At 36.3% G+C, this 25,246-nt stretch overlaps 1 protein-coding gene across 6 annotated transcripts in view; it reads left to right on the top strand.

Moving 5' to 3' along the window:
- The window catches only part of LOC126199369 (uncharacterized), a 329,457-nt gene that overhangs the window by 288,118 nt on the left and 16,093 nt on the right, over positions 1-25,246 (top strand). For 4 of the 6 annotated variants that reach the window (XM_049936271.1, XM_049936270.1, XM_049936266.1 and 1 more), the window contains 4 exons: positions 25-152; positions 14,015-14,080; positions 18,619-18,794; positions 22,694-22,750. In XM_049936271.1, the coding sequence (XP_049792228.1) occupies positions 25-152; positions 14,015-14,080; positions 18,619-18,794; positions 22,694-22,750 (427 nt within the window). The remainder of the gene's footprint in view (positions 1-24; positions 153-14,014; positions 14,081-18,618; positions 18,795-22,693; positions 22,751-25,246) is intronic. The other 2 variants (XM_049936269.1, XM_049936272.1) reach the window with 1 other exon arrangement.

The following is a 25,246-nucleotide window of genomic DNA, read 5'->3' as shown; positions in this document are numbered from 1 at the left end:
ACAACTGGCATCCTCATTCATTAGGGCCGTGTTAATGTTGGCACTGTGACTGGTGGAAACATACAGCAGTCACAACAGCAGCAACAGCAACAGCAGCAACAACAACAGTCATCAGCCCAGCAGCAGCAACAAGCTGCACGACAGGGAATGGGGTGAGTACAAGTGGTACATTAATGTCGATAAAAATCCTTTTTCATTCTTTTTAAATTGTTTTATGTAACTTGTATTAATTTTTTTATGTGTCAGGAACATCTTTCCATAGAGGGCTATTTCAAAAATTTTGAAAATATTTTGTTCATTGAAAATATGGAGACATAATTTGATAATTTCCTTTTTAATAACGGAAACTGTGATAGCTAAAATACTTGGCAAGCACAAAAAGTAGTATCATTTCTATTAAAAAAAGGCCATTGGATTATCATAATACATTTTCTTAAATAACACATTTTCTTGAAAGATTTGTTTAAATACCATAGGTTTTTATGCAGTTAATCATTAAAAATAAAACATGGATAGCTCATATTCACAATATTTGAGTTTCTGTGATATGTTGATAAAATTGTGTAAATAGTGGAGAATGACTGGTAAAGATAGACATTGGGTCATTTCTTTTACAGATCTACGAGGGGGAAGATAAACAGTTAGTGCCTTGTCAGTTACTTACAGCTGACTGAGGGCACTCATTTCATAAATTTAGTATAAACTGTATAAAACAGCATTTTAGTATTTCAGTTCCTATATGATGGCACTGTAGAATGTATATTGATTTAATAAAACATTTCATAAATTGGTTGCAAGTGAAGCTTTTTTCATAAATAAGGAAATTTGAATTTCTTTTTGTTTTATGTATAGACTCTTACAATTGTGGGGTAACGTGTACAGCATTCTGCCACAAAGTTTCCATCACGGCTTTTATTTCCAATCCAATAACTTTGACCATATTGATTTAGATGTATTTATACTTTGTATTTTGTATGCTGTTTTCCTTTCATATGCGTGGTTCGTAAGAGAGATGGCTTCCAGTAGCTGTAATTTTGACCTATTAAATTAAATATAAAGAAGTTATTATTATTATTTTTTTTAGTTTTGTCCCATATTGTTTTCATTTTATTTTGTAAGATCTGATTCAGTAGCAGTATAGTTTGCTTTCAGTTTTTTCACATATATTACAAGATGATTGATATTCTCTCATTATTTGTTCTTAACAGAAATTACTGTTCATAATTTATTTTTAGGAATGCTGAAACTGAAATTTGAGTTCGGAGTAGACCATCACACATCACAGCCTTTTAGCTGTGCATATTTCATTTTCTTTTTCAGTATACTTTCACCGTTGAAAATAGTTTATTAATGAAGGGTCTTTAAGAACAGACCACACAAGAATGCCGTAAACATAAAACAAAACAGTAAATGTGTTTGTTTAAAATAATATTCATTTAGTAAAATTTGTTCTAAAAGTTCGGATTTTTTACAGCAGTCCTTATGGAGAAGTGCTATGACTGCTCCAATTGCTAAAGGTACAAAGTACGAAAGTGATGCATCAAAGCATCATTGTGTTTGAAGGTTGTGGGTTTAACTAATAAAAAAAAAAAGATGTGCTTAGTTTTGTGATGTGTTAATGTGTCAATTAAGAATGATTTAGCAATTGAACTATTTAATGATTTAAGCCTTTGTTCATATTTCATTTTAGGAATGCAGGTACTGCAAATTCTCAATAAAGCATCAACTTACAGTGTCCTGTGTGTGTTCCTTATGTTTCATATGTTATGTATCTTTTCTCAGTTATCATTGTTGCAACAAGTTCAACAGTGCAACTTTGCAGTTCATTTTTAACAAACAGTGTAAGAAAAGCTTGTATAAATTTGCTGTTGTTAATTAAATATATTATTACAAGAAAATCTATTATTATTATTATTTAGAATTTATTTGTTGGGGACTAAATTTGTGCTCCAAAGCAACAAGTGAAAAGATTAATATACTAAATGTATGTAGTGAAAGTTGAGGTCCTCGTATCTTTCAAACGGAATGTTGCTTATAAAAAAGAAGTTCCCAGTGTTTTAATTAATGCAATGATTTTAATGATCCTAAAAGTTTAATCAGAATTGGTGTTCTTGGATGACACCTGCACGAAAATGGCATTTGGCATAAATTCATGAAATATGAAGCTCAAAAGGTGGTTTAATATTTCACTGTGACTCATAATTACAAGAAAAATCAGATCATAACTGCATACAGTTACAAATAAAATTTTTGCAATGAACTTCAGAAGCATGAAACAGTATTATCAGAAGCCTGAATAGAATATTGAAATTGGAATCTGTGAAAGAGAAAAAGAGAAATGTTCTGATTTGGTGCTGGTGCAACAGTTGTAGGTAGTAATCAGTTCTTGTAGCTAGTACATAAAATGAGAAATGAAGAAATTAATTTACACATAAAGAAAAATATACACAATAAAAATTGGAAGCCATCGCAGGAGGAGAAATGGGTGGGGGGTGTTACGTATGAATGAGTGTAGTGAAACACAAGAATTGAGCGAGTCCAGTTTGCAAATTACACATGCCAAATAATTACTCCAATATACAATCTACTAGTTTTGTAAATTACAAGCTATGTGGGTTCCTTCATAGGCTATCTGATGTTTTAACAGTAAGTTTTACTAGCTCTACAAAATATATTCAGCAAAACATATTTAACTTCAAAATTTACTGTGATTTTTTTGAAATGCCACATTAGTTTTCCCATGTGTTACGATGGAAAGGTAGTATTTTTTATCGTTCATGTCAGCAGCTGTTGATTTCTGTGTTTAATGGCTAGTAGATAGAAAAGAAATAAAACAATAAACATCATCCCTACTAATTTTGCTAGATGTTGTAAGCAGGCCATCAAGTTGTTGATACCGCCGAATTAGAGAAACTTCTTTGTTATGTTTTCTTATTGTTGACTCTATAATGTATAAGGATAGGTGGATTGGATTAAGTAGAAAAGGGCATTCAGAAAGGATGGAAATATGGAAGCAAAACAACAGGAGCTTTTAATATACCCACAACAGAATAATGTAGAACATAATATTGCAGCCTAGACCTGTGTGACACAACCAAGTTTTATTATTAGTTTCCCTAGAATTCTTGTTTGTTGTATCAAATCATTGTATGCAGATTTTGATATTGCAGATCTTTATATTTTTTATTTTGTTTCTCATTTTGTTGGAAACACTGCTACTACTACTACTACTACTACTACTACATTTTCTATTCCTACATCTTTTATTACCAGCTCCCACCCCTACCCCAACAGGGGCAAAGAAGTATTGTTTTCAACAAGACTATCATTTCACTGTCAGTTCTATAGCAGCATGTAATAAAAGATACTGGATTCATTTTTTCTGTGTATCAGTAAAGGGCTTAAAAATCAAAGATGTGCAGAATAGAGCACCTATAACATATTATAGCTGAGAGTACAACGTGTCATATTGTCATCATGGAACTTTTACTATTCAGTGAAATCTTCTAGTTTTTTCAGTCATGTAAGAGCATCATTTTGATGTATTTTTTGACATGTTCTTATTCTTGATCATCAAATGAAATTTTTTAATCGTGTTTTTACCAAGAAGTATTTGCGTATTTTATTGAATTTATTCTCAGATTTTTGTTCAGTATTGAACACTTACTGAACATTTATTTTCTTTGGCCCCTGTTAATAACAGACACCTTTCATCCACATTCATTGCATATGTTTGGAACAGGGAAGTCCCATTTTAATAGTGTAATTCATCATACCAAGAGTTCCTTCTGTCAATTTTGATTCTCCATTCTTCAACATATCTGTACAAAATACTTTTAGTTCAGCAGCTGCCAAATCATATCCACATGCGATTCTTCAGTTTCTCTTGGCGTAATTCATGTCGAAATAGTTCACAGATGAACAGCTGGATGTCAGTGCCCAATGGGTACGTTGCCATTGGACACCGACTTCTCATTGTTCATCCATGAACTATTTTGTTGTGTCCACATAAGTGTTAAAGGCATGTGCTTGTTATGATTCCCACTGTAGATATAGTTCTGTGACATTTGTTTTCTTATAAAGAGTATATTGGGTAATATTGCCACCAGCTATTGGCAACATTTGTCAGCTATGTGATTGAACTACTTATCCCTCCCACCGTAAGTCTGTACACACTCTCAAGACTAAATTGAAGGACTTCTTAATTCAGCTACATCACAGTTAGATATGTGTAAACACTGTATTCACAACTGCTGACACTTTTTTTAACCCACATTTCCTAATTGCATACACTTCTCACATTCCATCGCTTTTCTGTCTCCACTTTTGATAGTATTTTTTTACCTGCTCCTTTTTTTGTTCACCCTTCCCTTGTTTTCATTACACGTTCAGTTAAAATGTCATAAAGTAACGTTAGGAGTTGATCTCATAGGTCTAGAGATCAGATTTCCAAATTTTCATGTATTCCTCATTTACCTCATAAATTAATTATGTAGAAAAAGACAGACTGCTACTTATTGTAAACATGACACAATGTAAACACGACACTTTAAGTTGTGGACAGGCACAATTAAAAGACACTTACACATATGCTTCCAGCCACAATCTTTCTCAGGAAAAGAGAAACATACACCGTTAACTAACACAAGCAGACACACCTGACACACATGACCGCCAGCTCCAGCAATTCGAGGCTGAGCTGCCGGAGTTGTGCTTGATTATCTGAATGAATGGTGTGTGCATCTCTTTTTCTGCTGAAGTCTATTTTAATTGTGTCTGTCTGCAACTTAATGTGTCATGTTTATGGTAAGTAGCAATCTATCTTTTCCTACATTGTTAATATTCCTACCTGGAGTTTCTATTTCTCATAAATTCTATGTTTGCTCTTTCCCACAAAAATCACAAACTCTCTGTCATTAAACCATACATGGAAACTAGTTTGTAATAGTTACACCCAAGACTTCAGTTTGATTGTATACCACTGCTAAATACATTCTAAGAATTTATCCTGCTGAAGTACATTTATTATCTTACACCCACATCACCATATACTTCCATACATTCATGACCCTGTGTCATCTCACTTACATTGCTTTCAACATCTTTGAACATCACCCTGGATGACAAAGGGCTAAATGCAGTGTCCAAAGAGTTCTGTTGTACATTGACAATATCATTTGTGTGTCTTGGTATTGTCTGGAATTTTAGCTCATACTAAGCAAACATGGCCCATTAATATATCCTTGCTCAATGCTGAATATGTACTCACCTCGTAATCACCAAACCTATGATTCACTTGTTTTATCATGTAAGCAGTGTAATCTTTGTAAATATTTTTCTATCTTCAAGAAACACTTCTACAAACTAACAAGAGAGAAAGGGGACATGGGGACGATTATCTCTTGTTATGCTGAATTATCGTGAGTTGCATAGTCGCAGCTTCTTAGTGTTCAGCCTTCATCAGATGAATTCCTCAAGGGGAAAAAAAAGAACCTCTGAGGAATGCTGGTCTGAAATGCAGTGCTGAGTTTGTTCTAAGGACCTAAATGTGTTCCTCAGTGCAACATCCTGCCACTCGCCATTCTGCATTCTGTTGTAATATTATTTAGTTTAGTGAAAGTCATCATATGGTTCATACATGTTGGGATTCATGCAATGTCTTAACTAACTACATCTACATCTACATCCATACTCCACAAGCCACCTGACGGTGTGTGGCGGATGATGTGTTCCACAGTCGCAGTTACCTGGTGGCCCTGCCTCTTCCACAAATCACATCATCTACTGAATGAGTATTCCTTGGGTGTATTTGAGCTTATTTCACCTTTGTAAATTATAAGACACATCTCCTACTATCATGAAAACATACATTCTATGTGAGTGTATATGTTTGGGCTGTTTACTTTCATTTTATTGTGATGACAAATCCTATACCATTGTGAGATGATCCCTGTATGAATAAATCAAACCAAATCATTCTGTCTGCATAGATACACTGTAGCCTTAAATTTAAACAAAAGGTTTGATTGTTAACATATTATGTTTCAATAAATTGTCTCATGAATCTTTCCTAGTTTCCTCCTTGCTGTGTTTCCTATATGTCAGCCTCTCCTTTATATGCATTCTTTCTCTTGTACTGTAGAGTTGTGGATGAATAATTCTTCCAATTAATGCTTCACCACTTCCCATAGTTTCCTTTTATGGCCATCTCATGGAAAGGCTTCTAATTCTAAACCCTGTAGGCTCCATAATTGACTAAATTTTACAATCTGGACAAATCTTCCGCTTCCGAGTTTTTGTATGTACTTGGCCTGTGCTTTTCTTTTTTTTAAAAATTGACAATGTCCTTTCATGATGTCCTTCAAATCTTCAAAGTGACAAACATATTCTCCCCCACCGATTCCCCCCTGTCCCTCTCCCTTCTCTTTTGGTGTGATTGGGGTGTGTGTGGTGTGTGTGTGTGTGGGGGGGGGGGGGGGGGGCGGCGTGTGATGCTTTCATTAACATAAGACTGCCGTATAAACAATGAGGTATCACTATACTGCTCAGTGCTATTCATGCTTAATGCCAATGAAATTTAACCAAGTAAATAAGTAAAGCAGCTGCTATTTTGGAAAAAAAGGCTGCTGTTTCCTCAGTTTTATTATATAGCTATTTATCTGCTATTAGTAGGGAAAAGAAAAAATAGTTTTTATTTTATGGGTTATATCAGTGTTATTTTATTCCACTTTTGTAGTTATTTTCTGCCGATTTTGGAGATATTTTTGCGAATTGTGGTATTAGTTCCTGAAGAACCTTGTGTTCTTCCTTTTGTCTTATATCATGGTTTTTCAGCGTTATGTTGAAAATGAAATGATTATTATCAATTACATATTCATTAACATAACAGATCTAATTTATTTACATTAGTAAAGAACAAATCATTTATACTCAACCCATTAAATCCAATCAATTAAAGTAAAACTAACTGTTGAAAGTTTTTCAGAAGAAAGCATTGCCAAAGTTCTCTTCTGAGACATTATGCCACTGATCCTTCATATTTCACTACAATGTAAAGTAGCCATCACAGATATAATTTTGATCATGGAAAATAAAGTGCCTTTAGCACAACATCACACATTTGACAATGTCCACATATCCTGCAGACATGGAAAGTTGCTTTTCCACTAAATTATGAAGCAATTTGTAGCCTTTCACAATATCTTACATGGTTGAGACCCACCATTCTATGTACACACAATATATTCTTTGCCATGTTAGCATTAATTGAGTTCATTTACATCCTGTGGCTGAGAAGAAATAACCTAGAACTGTGAACACATAAGTAATACATGGATCTATGACCATAAGAATAGTTAGCTTTGTTTGACAGTGCATCCCAGTGGATTTCGTGTTTCCTTCACTCTACCTGAAGTATTTGTGCCTTCATATTATTTAAAAAGCATCAAAAATTTGTTTTCACATCATAATGAGACAGTCTTATTTTTAACTTGGAATAAAATTAATGTTTTTATCTGGTGATGTCAAATGTTCATATATTTTTGCTTGCCAATCCGTAGATATTTAATGTCCTGCATTAATTAAACTGCATATTTTTGCAGTATGCTATTATAAATACAAAAATCACAAATTACAGCACTGTAACTTCACAAACACATAAGTCAACATCTCACCCACTCGGTTTTCTTTCATCGGCCATTCACAATGAAGAACTCGTGATGTCATTTATCTGGGTTTCAGCTGGTGTTCAATATTATTTTTGATATTTTTTGTATCAAATTTGTGGTGACAGCATGATCTGCTGTGTAGGTTGGGACCTTGGTTAGACTGAAAGGTATAACTGTCATGATGATTTGTGTGTTCACAAAATCAAAGTGCCCCATTTGGTGTTTTTAATATTTTTACTTCCGTACTACAGAAATATCAGGTGTAAATATCTCTCAGAAAGGTGCCATATTTTGTACGATAGGTTGTGCAAAAGTGTTGGGCTACGTCACATTGACAACTAAAACTGATACTGGAAGGCAATTTCCTTCACATTACACCTAGAATCTTAGTTCTTTACTCAGAAAATCAACCATTATTTTAGGGTTCTTGCAGTTCTCAGAATTGAGAAAAAAGTCAAAATGTAATTACAGCATTCATATTTACAATTTTTATATGTGGGAACATGAAAAATCCCAAATTTTGTGGCATTTCAAAAAAGACCCAGGATTTCCCGATGTCACTTAAAATTGCAGGTTTTGCTTTATTTTTGGCTTTATTGTTTTCAATTAATTTTCTCATCTTGGCTATTAGTAGTTTGACATTGACTTGATCACAGTGGTATTTGTCAAAGAAAATATTTTTTGTATCTGTAAATACTAAATCCTGTTTATAATACATTATAACTTGTCATACTGCAAATGTTGCTTCATACCATGTGGCTTACAGAATCTTTCTGTCCCTGAATCTAGATTTTGGATAATTTACAGAAAGATTAGCTAATGAGGTATGGTTTGAATTGGTAGAGATTCCCACTTTCTTAGTTTATGTTAGGTGACCGGTCGTTGAATATACTACCACTAGAGTGCATAACTCCATTCTGTATCCTGGTCAAGGAGGCAGAGTCTACATAAACATTATTTTTGTGTTCTGTGACTATGTATATCACATTTGAAACTAATTTTTTGTTGTCAGTGACAAAAACCATTAAGGAGTAAATATATTGTGAAAATAGTGTAAAAATTCCAAGTTCCTTAAAAAGGCTGCAAGATGTGTGCTTATCTTCTTTACAAAGTATTCTTAACTGCTTTCTGCTGCTGAACAAGCACTTTATTTGCTTCAGTTGCATTGCCCCATAAGATAATTGCATAAGACAATAGGGATTGTAGATCTGTAAAATAAGGCAATACTCTTACCTTTAGGTCAACACAGTGAGAGGTTATTCTAAGGGAACAAAACCCTCAAGTGAATTTATTGATAGCTTTGTGATGCACGCAGTCAATGGTTTTGACAAAGTCACAGAATATACTAACAAAATAATTTTTTGTTGTCCTCAGACACTTTTGAAAAAATTGGCAGAAATGATGTAGCTCTATATAATAAGAGCTGGCTTGTTATCTCCAGTTTTGTAGATGGATGTTACTATAGCATATTGTAGTCTATTAAGAAATATACTCCAAGTGATTAACTGATTACAAAGGCAGCTTAAGGTAATCCTATCAAGTCAGTTCAATATTTGTTATTCTGCTAGAAACACCATCTTAGTCACCAGAATCACTATTCGTTGGTGACATGATGAATTCTGCTATCTCCTGAGGGATCATATATTTGAAACTAATGTGTAGATCAGTGAAAATAATCAATTATTGGAACTATAATGTAAGTCCATAGAAAAAAAAATGTAGCCACCAAGTGGCAGCAGGAGAATACATACATACATAAGAGGTATTACAATTTGCAAGCTTTTGGAGCCAGTGGCTCCTTCTTCCAGCAGAAGGGTAGAAGGGGAAGGAAGAGGGATGAAGGAAAAGAACTGGTGAAATTTAGGGAAAGGGATAGAGTTCATAAAAGTCATCCAGAACTCTGAGTCGGGGAAGATTTACTAGACGAGAAGGAGAGATCTTCCAGTGCAGTCACCAACAATCAGTCTTTCCTTCTCATCCTGTCTGGTAAGTATTCCCTGACCTGAGGTTCTGGACGACTTTTCCCAGTAGACCTTTTCCTAAACCTCTCCTCCTCCTGCCAAGAGGAGGAGCCACTGGCTCTGAAAGCTTGCAAATTGTAATACCTTTTATATATATATCCTCCTGCTGCCACTTAGTGAGTAGATGTTTTATCTATCCAGTTACATTATGTTTTCTGAAGCTAATGTCTGTTGGTGATATATGCAGTGTCTTCACATTTCTGTATTTGGTTGTTTTTTACTTGGTGCAGTGTTTGTAGCCACTGTGAGGAAGTTCTCATTGAATTTGAATGACTAGTTTTGTTCTGTTTCTTGTTAAATGATTCAAATAGTTTTTGCCTTATTCTGTCAGTGTTTTATGTTTTGAGCATACTACATAAGTGAGGGGTGATTTTAATAACAGAGTGGAGGATTTGACCATATTGGTGGTAATACTGTTTCACATCTTGACTTATACTTGTTCACAGTATTACATAGAGCTCTCTCTTCTTAACACAATATACTTTTCATCTTAGGAGTTACCCACCCCTTATCCTTGCCTTTGTTCAAATTTTTCCTTATTTTTTTTAAGGGAAAACAAGACTAAATGTGCTTTGGAAATATGTTTGGTAGGAAGTACAGTCCTGGCTAATAATTCATTGTTTTACACCTGCACCAACTTTGGCAGCAGTAGTAACTGTTTTGGATTTTGATATTGAACTTATTACATCAGTTTGAATCACAAGTATTATACACACATAATTGCCAAACTTGTCAGCTGTGTCATTTTTATTTATTAATTTGTTAACAAAACTACAGTATCCTATGTTTATGTGTTTCTGATATTTTTACTGCCTGTCAGAACCACTGCTCAGACTGACAGATGGGAATATTTGATTTCATATTCTGGTGCTTATTACCTCTTCATTGGTACTACATATAAAAATATTTTTATGGCTATTTGGTGTTAAATAAGACAAATGAAGAATTGGAGTAATTGCTCCACTATAATTCCATTAAGTGTGTTGTTGATAATCACATTTTCCTTTTACTGCAAAATAAAAAGGAAGTTGAGGGTTTACCATCCTATAGATGAGGTCGTTACAGATGGAGTGCAAGCTGGTATTGGAAAAGAAATAGGATGCGTCCTTTTGAAAGCAGCAGTCCCAGCATTTGCCTTAAACAATTTAGGGAAGCCAATGAAAATCTAGATATGGGTGGCCAGATGTGGATTTGAACTGTTATGAGCCTAAATGTGAGTCTGCTGTCCTACCACTGTGCCACCTCACTCAGTCCCAGTAAAATGTTGAATGGGACATCATATTCATATTATGCTGCTCACTGAAGATGTTGTGTCATTTTTGGGGGACTTCTTGTACCTTAGATCATACAAGTTTTAATATAATGTCTGTGCTGTATTCCATTAAGGTAAGTATACGAATACTTTGCTTCTTTTCTGTGATATTTTTAATCTCATACATATGGATTCCTGTAAAAGTATACTCATAAGACACCAGATTATATGTTGAACTGTTGTTGACGTGATGCAACTCATTAAACTAAAGTAGAAGGATGCCTAAAAAGGAAGTTGGTAGAAAGAAATATATTGAAATGAGCAAGACTTCCGTGGTAGATCACAGAGAGAATTTACTAATCAGAGAAACAAAGCATCAGAGAATGTATAGACAAGTGTTTTATTTTTGTGATGGTTCTGCTGAACACAGAAGAAAAAATATATTAGGAACCTACTACACCTGGTAGTACAAAAACTCATGTACTTATATTTTTGTGAATGTACTTGTAAATTCCTCCTACAATCTATAAATAATTTTGTTTTAATTAATGATATGAATATAATAGAGGGAAACATTCCACGCGGGAAAAATATATTTAAAACAAAGATGATGTGACTTACCATACGAAAGCGCTGGCAGGTTGATAGACACACAAACATACACACAAAATTCAAGCTTTCGCAACCACCGGTTGCTTCGTCAGGAAAGAGGGAAGGAGAGGGAAAGACGAAAGGATGTGGGTTTTAAGGGAGAGGGTAAGGAGTCATTCCAGTCCCGGGAGCGGAAAGACTTACCTTAGGGGGAAAAAGGACAGGTATACACTCGCACACACACACCTATCCATTCGCACATACACAGACACAAGCAGACATTTGTAAAGGCAAAGAGTTTGGGAAAACGCTTTGCCTTTACAAATGTCTGCTTGTGTCTGTGTATGTGCAGATGGATGTGTGTGTGTGTGTGTGTGTGTGTGTGTGTGTGTGTGTGTGTGTGTGTGTGTGTGTGTGTGTGTGTGTGTGCGCGAGTGTATACCCGTCCTCTTTTCCCCCTAAGGTAAGTCTTTTTGCTCCCGGGATTGGAATGACTCCTTACCCTCTCCCTTAAAACCCACATCCTTACGTCTTTCCCTCTCCTTCCCTCTTTCCTGACGAAGCAACCGTTGGTTGCGAAAGCTTGAATTTTGTGTGTATGTTTGTGTTTGTTTGTGTGTCTATCGACCTGCCAGTGCTTCCGTATGGTAAGTCACATCATCTTTGTTTTTAGATATAATTTTGTTTTAAGTTATACATAATAATATTTCACACTTTGTGGATCCATTTTCAAGGGCTGTGGCTCATAAGCATCAACTTGTGTCCCTTTGTGGTTTCTTGTATTTGATGACAAAAATATTATATAGAGTAAATATAAAGGGAACTATGATAAAATGGATTATTGTTGTGGATAGAGTTATGTATTACCATAAATAGTATATTGTAACATAGTTCTAAATCACAACACTTAAGGATACTACACAATATAACATTACATGTCAGCAAACCAATGATCAAAGTTTGTGTCCGAAGATGTTATAAAACTGCTACATTGAAAGTTATAAACTTTCAGAGGATACTAAATTGTTATGTATTAGGGTATCATACTCCTGTTCATTTCAGAGAATAGAGTCACAACTGTATTAGATCTACAAATTTGCTTCCGCCGTTTTGCAATAGACGGCAGTAGCAGCAAGTGGGGTTCAGGTGGATGGTCATAGGCGTAATACAATAAGCTTAGGCATCTGTAAAAATAATGCCATAAAAATATTAGTCGATTTGGGATTGCATCATAAGGTTATTCTTGATTAAGTACATCAACTTCTGTACCCATTTCTCGCCATTTGTGGGAAGTTTTAATTTTATGATTTAATATGAAGAAATCTGTGGCTGTGGCTCTTAAAATGCTGCATAAGACCAATGGTGAGGGAACTATTAGTGGAAGAATGTGCAGAGAATGTTTTCAATGCCTTAAGAATGGTGATTTTGATGTCGAAGACCAGCATGGTGGGGGAAGACAGAACATTTTTGTGGCTACTGAAATAGACGAAGACAGTCACAGGACATCATTATTGAAAGCAGTTGATGCGTTCAAGCCTGCACTGAAACACAAACGGCCACAAAACAGCGATAGGCACGTAAAGGTAATTTTGCAGCAGGTCAGTGCTCGACCCCATGACATAAAACCCGTCAAAATAGACATGGAAATGTTGAAATGAGAAGTCTTATTCCTCCTACCGTATTCTCCGTACATTGCTCTCTCTGACTAACACCTTTTTCGATCAGTGGCATACAATCTGGCTGACCAGCACTTCTGATCGTATGAACAAGTGCAAAATGGAATTGATTCATGGGTCCCCACAAAAGATGCCCAGTTCTTCCGCCACGGGATTTGTATGCTACCCAAAAGGTGGGAGAATGTAGTGGCCAGCAATCAGCAATACTATGAATCATAATTTTTTTGTAAGTTTTCACAATAAAGCCCCGAACTTCGAGAAAAAACGGCAGAAGCAAAGTTGTAGACCTAGTATTAAACAGTTTTATGAATCATTTTTGTACAGAATACATGGCTCTTGGGTCTGATGCTAGGTTACATTTTGTAAATCCAATATTTCTTTGAGTTACATATGCATGACTTTCAGATGAGGCTTCCACAAGAAGTCCATTGTAGTGGGGACACTGGCTGTTGCTACTTGCCAGCAGCTTTACGATGCTGAGCAGTTGTGTCAAAGAAATATTGTGGGCTTTGCGCATTGTGAACTGATTTCAAACCCAAGAGCCATATACTGAACAAATCTGCCAGGAAATCATGAAGAGTCACGGCATTATACACAAACTTTTATGTTGAGTTTGCTGACAATGAATGTCTTTTTTTTCCCCCCTTAAGTGTTATTTAGCACTGTGTTACACTTCATTATTTTCTGTTTTTGTGTTGCCACTTTACATAGCACTGGTATGAAAGACATCTACCTGTAACAATAATCTATTTTTTATCATAATGTTATTTGTATCTGCTTGATGTGGCATTGTTTTTGTTGATTCAGGACAGCACCTACAACAATATTTGTAAACACTGTAAGAGTGAAAGCATCTCAAGATGGAGACACAGGGTAAGAAATGTTATTGTGTATAATTTAAAATAAAATTAATTTTGTGACTGAAGGTGGTATTTGTCCATAGACCCATTTGAATTACCACAGTCATGGTTATTTCCGACATAATAATTCCTTCATCACAGAAACTTCCACTATGTACATAAAGGAGAATGGGAAGTGCCAGTTCCTCAAATTTCTTGTTTGAAAATAATTGATTTTCTCACTAAAAATGAGTCCTAACAGTCTTTGGAAACTTGTACCATGGATAATTTAAAGAATCGGTGTGTTGAGCTGAGTAGAACCTTTAGTAGATTTGCTTAATGCTTAGTGAAGCAGAAAGATGGGAGCATAGGATGATATAGAAAGCTCTGGCAAAATGTATTCAGTAGTAAAGAACACAACTCACCAGGTAGCAGCACGCAAACACACACACACACACACACACACACACACACACACACACACCTGTGCTGCTACATTGTGCCGGCTAAACACACAATGATTGCTCAGAGGGAGGCAGGAGGCGTGCTGGACAGAGATGCAACACACAAGCACCAGAGCTGAAAGGCTCATGTCATACATGACAATGATGAAAACGACATGGAGGAGTGGATTGGGAGAGGGTGCAGGACAAAGAAAGGGGAACCTGTTGGATAGAGGGTTTGGGTGCACAGGGTTAGCAGAAACTGAGTCCAGGAGGATTACAAAACCAAAAGATGTATTACAAAGATAACTTCCATCTATGTCGTTCAGAAAAGGTGGTGCTGGGAGGAGGGAGCCATATGGTATAGGTTCTGAAGCAGCCTTTTAAATTGAACATCATGTGGTCATCAGCATGTGCCGCCACTAGGTGGTCAACTCTTCTCTAGGCCACAATTAGGTGGTGGAGGCCATTCAATATGTTGGACAACTCGTCAGTGCTTCCAGAATGAGATTTTCACTCTGCAGTGGAGTGTGCGCTGATATGAAACTTCCTGGCAGATTAAAACTGTGTGCCCGACCGAGACTCGAACTCGGGACCTTTGCCTTTTGCGGGCAAATGCTCTACCATCTGAGCTACCGAAGCACGACTCACGCCCGGTACTCACAGCTTTACTTCTGCTAGTGTCTCGTCTCCTACCTTCCAAACTTTACAGAAACTCTCCTGTGAACCTTGCAGAACTAGCGAAAGGCAAAGGTCCCGAGTTCGAGTTTGGAAGGTAGGAGACGAGATACTGGCAGAAGCACAGCTGTGAGGACCGGGCGTGAGTCGTGCTTCGGTAGCTCAGATGGTAGAGCACTTGCCCGCGAAAGGCAGAGGTCCCGAGTTCGAGTCTCAGTCGGGCACACAGTTTTAATCTGCCAGGAAGTTTCATATCAGCGCACACTCCACTGCAGAGTGAAAATCTCATTCTGGAAACATCCCCCAGGCTGTGGCTAAGCCATGTCTCCGCAGTATCCTTTCTTTCAGGAGTGCTAGATCTGAAAGATTCGCAAGGAGCTTCTGTAAAGTTTGGAAGGTAGGAGACGAGATACTGGCAGAAGTAAAGCTGTGAGTACCGGGTGCGAGTCATGCTTCTGTAGCTCAGATGGTAGAGCACTTGCCCACAAAAGGCAAAGGTCTTCGAGCTAGAGTCTCGCTCGGGCACACAGTTTCAATCTGCCAGGAAGTTTCAACTCGTCAGTGGTCTCGCCCACATAAAATACTGCACAGAAATTGCAGTACATCTGGTATACAAAATTGCTGTTTTTGCAAGTGGCTCTGCCTCTGATGGGATAGGACAAGCCTGTGACAGGACTAGGAGTAGGGTAAGTTGGAAGGGTGAATCGGACAGGTCTTGCAGCTGGGTCTTCCACAGAGATATGATCGCTATGGCAAGAGGTTAGGAGTGGCATAGGGAAGGACCAGGATGTTGTATACATTGGGCGGGTGTTGGAACACCACTTTAGGAGTGGTGGAAAGGATTGTGGGTAGAATGTCCCTCATTTCCAGGCATAATGATAGATAGTCAAAGCTCTAGTGAAGGATTTTGTTGAGTGCTTGTTAATGACGGAAAGCTTCTACTATCATTTACTCCTAGGTGCAGGCATTTGAAGGACTTGTATGTCTTACTACAGAAACATAAAGGTATGTGTCAGCTAGCAAGTAAACTTCTATGAGTCACTTGCAGAAACTAGTTTTGTATGTTCTTTCCTGTGGAAGCACCACCAAGTAGACTTCTGCAACTTTTGTCAACAGGCATATGTATCTTCTGAAAGTTAGTGGAAACAGTACTTGCCAGTTGTTAGAAGTTTTCCCCAAACTTGCAGACATTTTATGTTCGACACCGATATGAAAAGGTCAATGTCGAAAAGGAGAAAGGTGTGAAATCAGAAGACTGAAGCAAACATACCATTGGAACTGATAAACCTATATAAATGGCAGCTGTCAGCCAGGAAAGTGCTAAATGAATTTACCAATTACTTTGTTTTATCAGAAGGGGAAATAAACTGGCAGTAGAGACGTCTTTAAATTTTAGATGAATTTTTAAAACTTAGTGTAAATATAAATGCATTATGTTTGTAATAAATACAGTTTGCGAAAATCAAAGAGCAATTACATCGTGATCTCTTGATCATACAGCTTGCAGCATTTTTATTGCCTGTTCTCAAACATTTTATTATAAAACAGACAAGAGGTTTTCAAAATATACGTATGACATTCTCAGCAAGTTTTTAGTCTGAGCAAAGTCTTCTGATTTTTGTTCATTCAATAGGTTTCTTGATAACTTAAATATGTGTGCCTCTGAATCCATTTCTTTGCATAAAAATTTCTTTTTTTCTTAACTCTTTGTTTTTCATCTCATTTTTTCTTCAACAATAATAATACATCAGTGGTGGTGGCTGTTCTGGTTCTTAAGCATGACACTGTAAAGTTACATTTTCCTATATGTGGAAACACTTCTGCAAGTATTTGTAGCAAATTCCTGAAATTAACTTGCCCAAGTGACTTGCAGAAGGAAACTTGTGCAAATTTTTGTTCTGCTGCAAACACCTCAGCAAGTGCTTGCAGAAGTTACTTGCTAGTAGACATGTGCCTTAAGAAGTAGCTCAGTTTTGGCCATGTGTACTGAATAACTGACTATGTAATTATGTTTTGTACTTCAGTATTACAGCATATGCCTACTTGATTATAATTGTAGGAAATTTTAACAGTTATTTAGTTGGCTATCACAGCACTCACTGCACATTTTTTAACTATGCCACTAGTTGCCATTACCAAAGATTGAAACTAGATGAATACACCCATTATTCCATACATTATGACTGAACAGTCATGAGTTTATTAAGTACTTGCTTTCACTGATATAAAATGCCAAATTTCAAATACTCTTTGCTGCTTGTTGGTTGATGTGTAATTGTTTTCTTTTACCAGGATTGGTTTGACTGCCTTTTGTCCAATTTAAAATAGACTCAGATAAAAATCAACATCACTAAGAACAGATAAAGGCAATACTGTATTGAGATGGTTGTGAAGTCACTGCTTGATTCCTCTCCAGTTTATTAACCCATTTATAATCCTCCATTTTCTTGAAGACATTGAACTTTCCTTCTGTTATACATCCTGCCATTGTTGACCTTGCTATGTCAAACTCTTGCACATGCCCATGCAGAAATAATGATAGTAATGTTTTCTTAATTAAGTTATCATTCATATAACATCAAACAAATTAAGTTTGTGACTAATCTCAAGCATATATTCCATAACGCTGTCAGAATGAAACTTAGTACTTTAAAACATTAATTATCCTAACTGAATATAAGTTATCTATAAATCTCACTGCAGGTAGTGGATATGCGTTAAGTGTGTCGTAAGTGGTTCTGTGGAAACTGACAGACAGTGCACAGTCCTTATATCGTTGTTGAAACCTGTCTTGAAATCGCATTTCGTTTAAGATATGTTAAAGGAATGAGTGTCATTGTGTGAGTAATTTCATTTACGTAATCCAATAAATTACAACTTCTCCAATTCTGTCTCCCTCATTGCTATATGCTAAAGTTGTTCGTCTTCTCATATCATTTAGAGAGCCTCATTTAACTTCAGTAGGAATATTTGCATTGATACACTTCCTGTGAGGAGGGTACTCGTTGAAATTGTAATTCATTTTTGTGCTGTATACAGAGAGTAGTTCGCTTACATGGGTTGCGGAAACGTTGTTGTACTCACCATTTTAACCCTTGGATTATTCACTACAGTCTTCTTAATCATCTCTTCTCTCTTCTGTATTACAGCTGCTCATTGTTTGAAGCACACCCTGTGCATTTTGTATTAGCTGTTTATCTGCACCCTATCATCAGTTTGTGTAGTCTGACCCATAAATGGGTTGATATATTATGAGTCATTTGGAAGTATTGGCCAGTCTTAAACTGTAGATATATCTACATTTAAAATGTTATTGAATGGTATCTTAATACTTTTGTCAACATTTTTTACTAAAGATGGTGCCATGTGTGTAGGACAACGACCTGTGCCAGAGGGCAGCTGAAAGTTTAATGTTCTCTATAAATGTAATTAACTGTGTTCTTACTCCCAGAATGGATGAAATGATGCAACGCCAGCAACAACCTGAACAGCAGCAGCAGCCACAGCAGCAGCAGCAACATCCACCACAGCAGCAACAACCACAACAGCAGCAGCAACAGCAGCAGCAGCAGTCACAGTCACAGCAACAGCAGCATCAACAGTCGCAGCCACAGATACTCACATCAAGTACGTCCAATATGGGGACACAACAAGGTTCAGGCACACTCAACTTGGACAGGGACAAGCAGCTCATGCCTCCGCCCCCCCTACCTCCATCCTCTGCCACAGGTTGGTCCCCATCCCGAAATGTAATCACACCTGCCTGGGGCTGCCTTGCTTAAATATGTAATGTATTTTCAGTCAAACACTATTCCATGAGTGGGGAAGCCTGCATCTGGGGCTGAGGTAAATTTTCTCAGGTAGTTTGTGGTGTGCGCAGGTTGCCTACCCTGCCCGAGTTTGTTTGTCCATTGCTTGCAGGAGAGTCCATTCTCATTGTTTGATGCAGTGTTAATATTTTTGTTCCAGGATTGCCCTTACATCTAAAATTGTTACCACAGATGTACAAGACAAAATAGTGGTCTTTGTAGTTCAATTCTTTCTTTTCAGCTGTATTTTTCTTCTGGTTGTACAGTGATATCACCTGAAAGCTTTTATATTTTCGGCACTGCCATTTAGTTTCTTATTGGACACACACCGCTGTTCAAGAGTTGTCTGATCTGCTGATTGCATTTTATTTTACCAGCTTTCAGTAAATCCTCTCTCTTTTCTCACGCCTGCATTCCACTGTTCGAAAACTGATTGGTAAAGTACATCACAGTTAACTTGTCAGTTTAAGCAATTAACATGCCCGTTCAACTCATCACCTCCATACTTCCAGTCAACCTGAGCTTTTTGAGAAATTTAATTGTTTTTCCATTGATTCCTAACATCTCGACTCAGTATCTGTGCTCGAATGCATTTGTCTGCTGAACATCTTTGGCTGTTTTTGATCTTTTAGAGTTGATGTTAAATCTCTTCCATTAAGTGTTCTTCTTTCCTTCCCTTTTTCTTTTTTCTTGCTGTATGACTGCATGTGTATTCTAGATTGCCAGCAGGGGTTGCAGAGGTCAGTGGAAATACATTACAGTTGTAGAAAATGTGAATTCAAAAATATTAGTTACATTTCCAGTGCCTTTGCTGAGTTTGGATAATGTCTGTGTTCAGGTAAGGTACAGGTAATTGCTGGCCTAGAAACAAGAAGAATCTATATTTTGAGGTGAAACTTGCTTGCAAAGGCAAGAGTGTAGTTTTATATTATGTGTGTAACATTTACCGAGGTATGTATTATTCGTCATTCAACTTTTCTGTCATCTGATTCTAAGGGAGTCTAGGAACTGGAGGCCTGACACCAAAACTCAAGAACGAGTTGCTTTGATCTGTATTTTTGTTTCATTCTATTAACTCCAAATGTGTATTTATTACACTTTCCGTATCAAATGCCTTAGGTTGCAGACAAATTGGACAGATGCAGCAACAGTAAAGAAGTACTGTATACAACTGGTACGTAGTTTGTGGTATGAAAACAAAATGCAAAACCATATGTTCTGGTTTTGCATCACATAATGGGAAGCTATTGATTCAGATGAATAAAAAGTGAAGTAATTTGGAATTTAATGCTGAAGATGTTTACGCCAGTATTATTCTGTGTAGTGTGCGAAACACACCTTTCCCCTGTCCTTTCCTGTCTTTTATTTAATTATGCTGATGATGGGTCTTTATGTTTTGTGTGTTAGTAAGCTGATTTACAAAATAAACAATTCCAGTAATTGAAATTTTTTACTGTAGAGACAATTATATTAGAGAAAAAGCAGCAATTTCATCAAGTATTTCAAGAACTATATGTAATGTTGATACAGGTAATGGAAAATTTAAGAACACCAGTTGTACATAATTAGAGTGATTGAAAAGATTAAAATGGACAGGGAAAATGGTGGCATTGAGGAATTCAGAGCAAAAACATTATTTTGATACGAACATTAACATAAGATCTGCTATGTTAAATTTATCTAAACTGTCTTTGTGAAATACTCTGATATTGAACAGCTTCATAGAACTTCATGAGTGAAATTTGTTTAAGTACTGAAAACACTGATTGTAGCCTGTAAGGAATAATGGAATCTTGTCTGATCGTGTCATGATGTGTTTGTCGTGGTTTGGGATTCTGGGTGTCCTTTTAATGCCAACATTTTCACAAAATAAGTATAGATACCAGAATCTTTAGTTTTTCATATTATTGTGTCATTTGCTCTGCCAGTGCTTTGTGAACACAGATTTTTCATTATTTTGATGTAAAACTACCTTTTTTTTTTTTTTTTTGCAAGATAAAATAAGTTTCGATTTGGAAAGACAATGAATGAGAGAGAGATGAGTGAACATGGGCGTGAAATGGCCATATCCAAATGGTACAACAAATTTGCCTTTCATACTAAGAAAACATAATTCCCATACCTGAAAACTGGGGGGGGGGGGGGGGGTGTCAGTACATGAAAATTTTGTGTTTTAGAAGGAAACTGGTGAAGTGAATTTTTATATGACAGGAATATGATCTCTCTGAGAATGCCAGATTATTGTTGCAAATAGGACACAGAAGACTAAGGAGGAGGAGGAGGAGGAGGAGGAGGGAGGGGCCGGGGTTACTTGACAAGAGATAGAAAAATAAAATAGGGATTTTACAATAGAACTAAAAGGAAACATAGTTGCAAACGTTTCACTGTGGATTCTGAGACTGATGTGGTGGTTGTGAGCTGCTTGTTCTCAGATATTAGCAGATTCGTGGAAAATATATCTGGTATGTGAAAGTGTATCAGATTGGGTCTGTAAGCTGTAGCTGATGTTTAATAATTTCATAATGTGTGCTTTAACTATATTATGAAATTTATTGTTCTAAATTTTTTTCTTAAGTAGTAGTGAAAAAAAATGTGCTAGGATTTTTCATAATTGTGCAACAAGTGGACATCATTTTCAGAAATAACTATCTTCAGAACATTCATGTGCTTTACAGCCTACATTTTCAGTAGAATATGGTGACAAACCTTATAGCTTACCTTTATGGAATTGTGCCTTATTTGTTAACTTTTGGTGATAGAAGATATACCATTTTGCAGAATGTAAAACTTGTTCCAATATTAATATATTTTATTGCAGCCACAATGAATATTATCTACATATCAATTCACAGCTATTCTCTGGATGAGAGTGTGTTTTAAAAGTTTCATATTTGCATTTTGGTAATAATGTAATTACTAAGAGACATTAGTAACTCGCAAAGATAAAAATCACCTCACATAGGTAAAATACAGTACAAGTGACTCATTGATAGTGCACACGTGGGGAAGGAAACTGGGTCCTACATTTTATCCATATTAATATATTGTATTCAAAGAGCTAAAGCTTATGGGTTGAAATATCTGTAAATACAAAAACTGATTGAAATGCAAGAAAATTTCTCTATCTTTCTTGTAGTAAGTAATAAAAACAACAATAATAATAATAATAATAATCATAATAATCATAATTTATCAGAAACCAATTAAAAGTAATTAACTGTTGCATACGAGTGTAAAAATATATGGCACTAAATTTCATTCTTTACATTTCCACTTATTTTTATCGACTTCTTGCATGCACGTACACACACACACACACACACACACACACACACACACACACACACACAGTGAGTCTGAAATAACACCTCGTCTGACTAAATGTATAAAATAAAGATACTTTGACAGGTTATTGCAGTGTGACTATGTAGTTGTTAGAATTTTGTTGTTTTATTTTTTTTTTTTAAGTGTTCCTGTGCCTATAACTCTTACGTGCTAATATTATCTTTGTCTTCCAGTTTACCTTTCCTCTCAAGAAAATGCTTGTATATGGTCTATTTCAGTGACAGCCTGCAGGTGCAGTTTCATCATGAAATAATTTCTTCATTTTCTGTTTTGTAATCAAGGTTTTCTTTCGTCTGCTCAGCACATATCACTAAATTGAACTTTTTTGTCCTGTTAATATGTTTAATAAGATTCTTATGGTTGTTACATTAGGTGATAAACGGCAAGCAGATCAGGAAACAACTCCAAACAAGAAGGTGAAAGGAGAAGGTACGCTTTAGTAAATGTAATTTCTTTAATCCATTACAGTGTAAGTACTGATATGAATAAAGAGTAAATTACTCAATCATGTTCTGGGTGTGTGGCCTGTCATCTGGTCACCTTGCCAGACATCTTCAGGTGCACTGTCATAGACTATCTGAACTATCTTCAATGACTCACCTGAATATATCTGACTAGTGTCCAGAAGAAATATTGTGTAATAGAAAAGCAACAATGTCTAATATTCAATAAGCTGGGAAAATTTCAAGATTCACAGAAAATCCCTATGCCACATGCAGATATCAAAATATCGTTTCTCTTGGAAAAAAGTTATATTGTATGTTATAATGCCAACTAAAAAATTAAAAATTGAACAGAGCAAAAATACAAAACTATTTCACTCCAAAATGTAAAAGAAATATTTATAAATGTAGTGTAAAAACTACGGTAGTAGCTGTAATGGTGCTGAATCTCTTTGCATTTGTATTATGAGCTCCAGCGATGAATTCACCTAGAATCCTTAGCAGTCGCGCTGAGTGTTTTTGTAACATGATGATGAGTGAGTGTGGTTTGTTTATGCTTGTAAGATGATTAGCATTGACCCACTTTCCTTTCATCCTGTGTATTCATCACATTGCCTTCAGTAATTTATGAAACATACCTCTTTGGTCTGTACAGTGCACCTTTGTATTGGTATAAGTGTGCAACGAAGTTTTCTTTCACTGCCTTTATAATGTCTCCCACAAACAATAATACACAAGTGTAACTGTAGTACTAGTAATTAGATCTTCTTTCCGCAACCATGTGGAAGTCCAGGATTGCATCATAGATGCCTTTACCTTATTTTAAGCTGTATTGATTATCTTAGGATACTTCAGTTTTTGTTTTATGTTTCTGTATATTAGTTGAGTCAGTGTTACATTACTTGGTTAACAGGTTTTGATCACCACATTACAGTCTCTCTTTTTTTCCTTCTCCTCCTGACACTCGTACTGACTGTTAATCCTGAAGGTATTTTATGCACTTTGTAATGCTGCTTGAGCTCAAATCCTTAAGTGACATGTCACATTTTTACCACACAACTGAATGGCTTATGAGTTCCCTTCCAGGATATGTCTTACCTTATAGTGCAGCTGGTTGCTCCTTACATCCGCATGGACCGTTGCTCCATTCTTTCAGTTAGCTGCTTCCTATTTAGTGGATAGCTGTTTCACAACTACAGACACTTTAATGCAGGTTGCCTATGCTGAGTGACCAGTTAGTAGAGGTCTGACAATGTAGCACCTATTTTTGCCGAAATTCACATGTAATTTATTTTTTGTTTGTGAATGATTAGATGTACAAATTTAAAAGGATTTCACGCTAGATGCCTCGGAACGAAAAATTGTAATTATGTAGTATTTTGACTGGAATCTTTGGTTTAACAAAAACTTCTACAGTCTTTTTCCAAAATGGTCTTTGCTTGTCTTCTTCTTTTGGGTCAATTTGAGATTTCAACAAATGATTGTTTCTATTGAGAAGTTGCAGTCTCCTGCCAATGAACAGCATGTTTCTCTGATTTAAGGCACTTCTCGACATTATTTTTTTCCTCACTCAATTTGCTAACTCAGAATCTGTGGAATACTGATTTCGTGGTCATTCATAGCCGTGCGACCCATACTTGGCAACACTACGCACAGAACTTACAAGGTACTTAGTGTAAAAGTAGAACCAAAATAACTATTTGCATGCGAGGGGAATACTTTACGTGGTCTAAATACATTAATAGATTTTTTTTTTTCACTGTAGTGCAGAGAGAGGGCATTATAAACTGACAGTAGGCTGCACATGTGAACACGCTAGAATTCTGACTGTCAAAAGGAGAGGAGGGGGTAGGAAAACATCTCCTGCCTTCCTCTTGTAGAGCAATCAGCCTGCATTTGTGTTTTGTGTTTCTACGAAAGCAGAACATACACACGGTCATAGGAACCACTGATCCCTTTTGGTATTGCAAGGGTCATAACAAAACTCTGTGATGGACCATACATAGTCTCTTCACTCATTTCAAAATAAGAAAAGAAGACAATGAGTAACACAAAATATTTGGTAATAGCTACTGCTTAATTGCTTGCTGATGCTGGTATTGTCATAAGTAGGTATCTCAGGCCCATCCTCTACCGATATTTGACGCAGCCATGGTTCAGAACACACAATACCAACTCTTGAATTTTAGCTATCGGATCAATGCACGCATTTCTTAGTTATAACAAGGAAAAGTCCCCATTGCACCCCCTCCCCCCTCCTTTTCAAATATACTGGTAAGAGAGCCTAATGAACAGCCCATCATAAACTGCACCCAGATCAAGCATGAAAACAGGAAGAAGATGTACTGAACTGTGACACAAAAAGCAAAATAGAAACAGTGAATGGTCCAAGAACAAGAAGGGCAATATAGACAAGCTGGGAAGAGAAATGGCATTGTGGTTAAATGCTTATAGTGTTACACTGCCAAGCAAGTGAGCCATG

Source organism: Schistocerca nitens, chromosome 8 (assembly GCF_023898315.1).
Source record: "Schistocerca nitens isolate TAMUIC-IGC-003100 chromosome 8, iqSchNite1.1, whole genome shotgun sequence".
In the NCBI taxonomy this organism is placed as follows: Eukaryota; Metazoa; Arthropoda; class Insecta; order Orthoptera; family Acrididae; genus Schistocerca; species Schistocerca nitens.
Note: the sequence above shows the minus strand (reverse complement) of the source record. Positions and strands in the feature narration are given on the sequence as shown.